This window comes from Trichechus manatus, unplaced genomic scaffold (assembly GCF_000243295.1).
Source record: "Trichechus manatus latirostris isolate Lorelei unplaced genomic scaffold, TriManLat1.0 scaffold00208, whole genome shotgun sequence".
In the NCBI taxonomy this organism is placed as follows: domain Eukaryota; kingdom Metazoa; phylum Chordata; class Mammalia; order Sirenia; family Trichechidae; genus Trichechus; species Trichechus manatus.
This window is the reverse complement of record NW_004444144.1, coordinates 40,647-42,473: the sequence shown is the minus strand read 5'-3', so window position 1 is coordinate 42,473 and position 1,827 is coordinate 40,647. Positions and strand designations below refer to the sequence as shown.

Sequence of the window (1,827 nt, the reverse complement as noted above, 5' to 3'; positions counted from 1 at the left end):
GACCTGCTGCCACCTGAGTGGTGGTCCAGTGGCTAGCTGAGCAGGCTGTGCGTGCTTCATCACCTCGCGGGGTGGTAATAACAGGGAATCTCTGGGACTATTTCCTCTGCAGGCCTCCAGGATCATGTGGTACGTCAGCACCCGGGGAATGGCCCCTCGGGTGGACTTTGAGGGGGTCCTCTTCTCTGGCTATGCATCCGATGGGGGCCTCTTCATTCCTGAGGAGCTCCCACAGCTGGGCAGAGAGACTCTGCATAAGTGGAGCACGCTCTCCTACCCTGGCCTGGTGAAGGAGCTGTGCGCCCTCTTCATTGGCCCTGAGCTCATTGCGAGAGATGACCTACATGGTGAGCTCCCTGCCCCCACCAGCCCAGCCTCCTGTAGACACCCAGCCAGGAAGACCACTCATGTCTTATACCCCAAACTTTAAGAGTTTTTTCCAGAGTCTAGAATACCCAAATTGGGAATTTCCCTAGAGTCCATCTATTCCAGCTTCCCATCTCCAGTGAGTTGAATGCTGAAATGATTTGCAGAGAATTTTTTTTCCGTTGAATTATTTTTTAAAAATCTAATTAAGTCTAGGAATTTCACAGTTATCCTGAGTGGCTTGAATGTTGGAATGTTTCCTTCCTGCATATAAACCACCCATACCCCCAGATCGCTTTTTTTTTTTTTTTTAATTTCCTTGAATGGTAACTACAAAAGGGACCTTGAAAGTGTCCCGAACTGTAATTTACTTATGGATTCCCTAGAGATCTCGTTAAAAAGCAGATTCTGATTCAGTAGGTCTGGGGTGGGACCCGAGATTCTGCATTTCTATCAAGTGTCCAAGGAGTCCATGGATGGTGCAAACTGTTTTTGTGCTCGGCTGATAACTGAAAGGTTGGAGGTTCGAGTCTACCCAAGACACCTTGGAAGAAGGGCCTGGCGATCTACTTCCTAAACATCAGCCATTGAAAACTCTATAGAGTAAAGACAGTGTTCTACATCCTAGTTTGGTAAGTAGTGCCTGGGGTCTTAAAAGCTCATGAGTGGCCATCTAAGATACAACTACTGGTCTCTACTCGTCTGGAGTTAAAGAGAAAGAAGGAAACCAAAGACTCAAAGAAGAAATCAGTCTACAGAACCAACAGTCTACATGGACAACAACATCACCTGAGACCAGAAGAACTAGATGGTGCCTGGCTACTACTTGCTGTTCCAACCAGGGATGCAATAGATGGTCCTGAATAGAATGGGAGAAAAATGTAAAACAAAACTCAAATGCCTAAAAAAAGACCAGACTTACTGGACTGGTAGAGACTAGATGAACCTCCAAGACTACTGCCCAGACATACTCTTTAAACTTGGAACTCAAACTACTCCCAGAGGTTATATTTCAGCCAGATGACAGATTGGCCCATAAAATAAATAATATCATCCATGAGTACTGTGCTCCTTAAAATAATTGTCTGGATGAAACCAAATGGTTAAGATTTACCCTAGACCAAAGATGAGAAGGTGGGGGGCGGGGGCAGAGGGAAGCTAGATTAATAGAAACAGAACAACCAAAATAGAAATAACAAGGATGCTGGTATATTGTGAAGAATGTAACCAGTGTCACTGAATAATAGTATAGGAATTTTTAAATGAGAGCCTAATTTCCTGTGTACACTTTTACCAAAAGGCCAATAAAATTTTTTTTTTTTTTTAAAAAAAGACACTATGGAGCACAGATCGACTCTGACACATACAGGGTCACAATGAGTCAGAGTTGACTTGACAGCAACTGTTTGTTTTTTTTCCCAAGTGTTCAGGTAATACCAGTGCTGCTGGTCCATGGACCAC

General features: G+C 44.3%; 1 protein-coding gene across 1 annotated transcript in view; it reads left to right on the top strand.

Moving 5' to 3' along the window:
• Window positions 1-124: 124 nt before the first annotated feature.
• Window positions 125-1,827, top strand: part of THNSL2 (threonine synthase like 2) — a gene marked incomplete at its 3' end in the record, with an annotated part of 14,090 nt that continues 12,387 nt past the window's right edge. Inside the window, exon 1 of the mRNA XM_004388250.1 lies at window positions 125-347. Coding sequence (XP_004388307.1) covers window positions 125-347 — 223 coding nt within the window. The remainder of the gene's footprint in view (window positions 348-1,827) is intronic.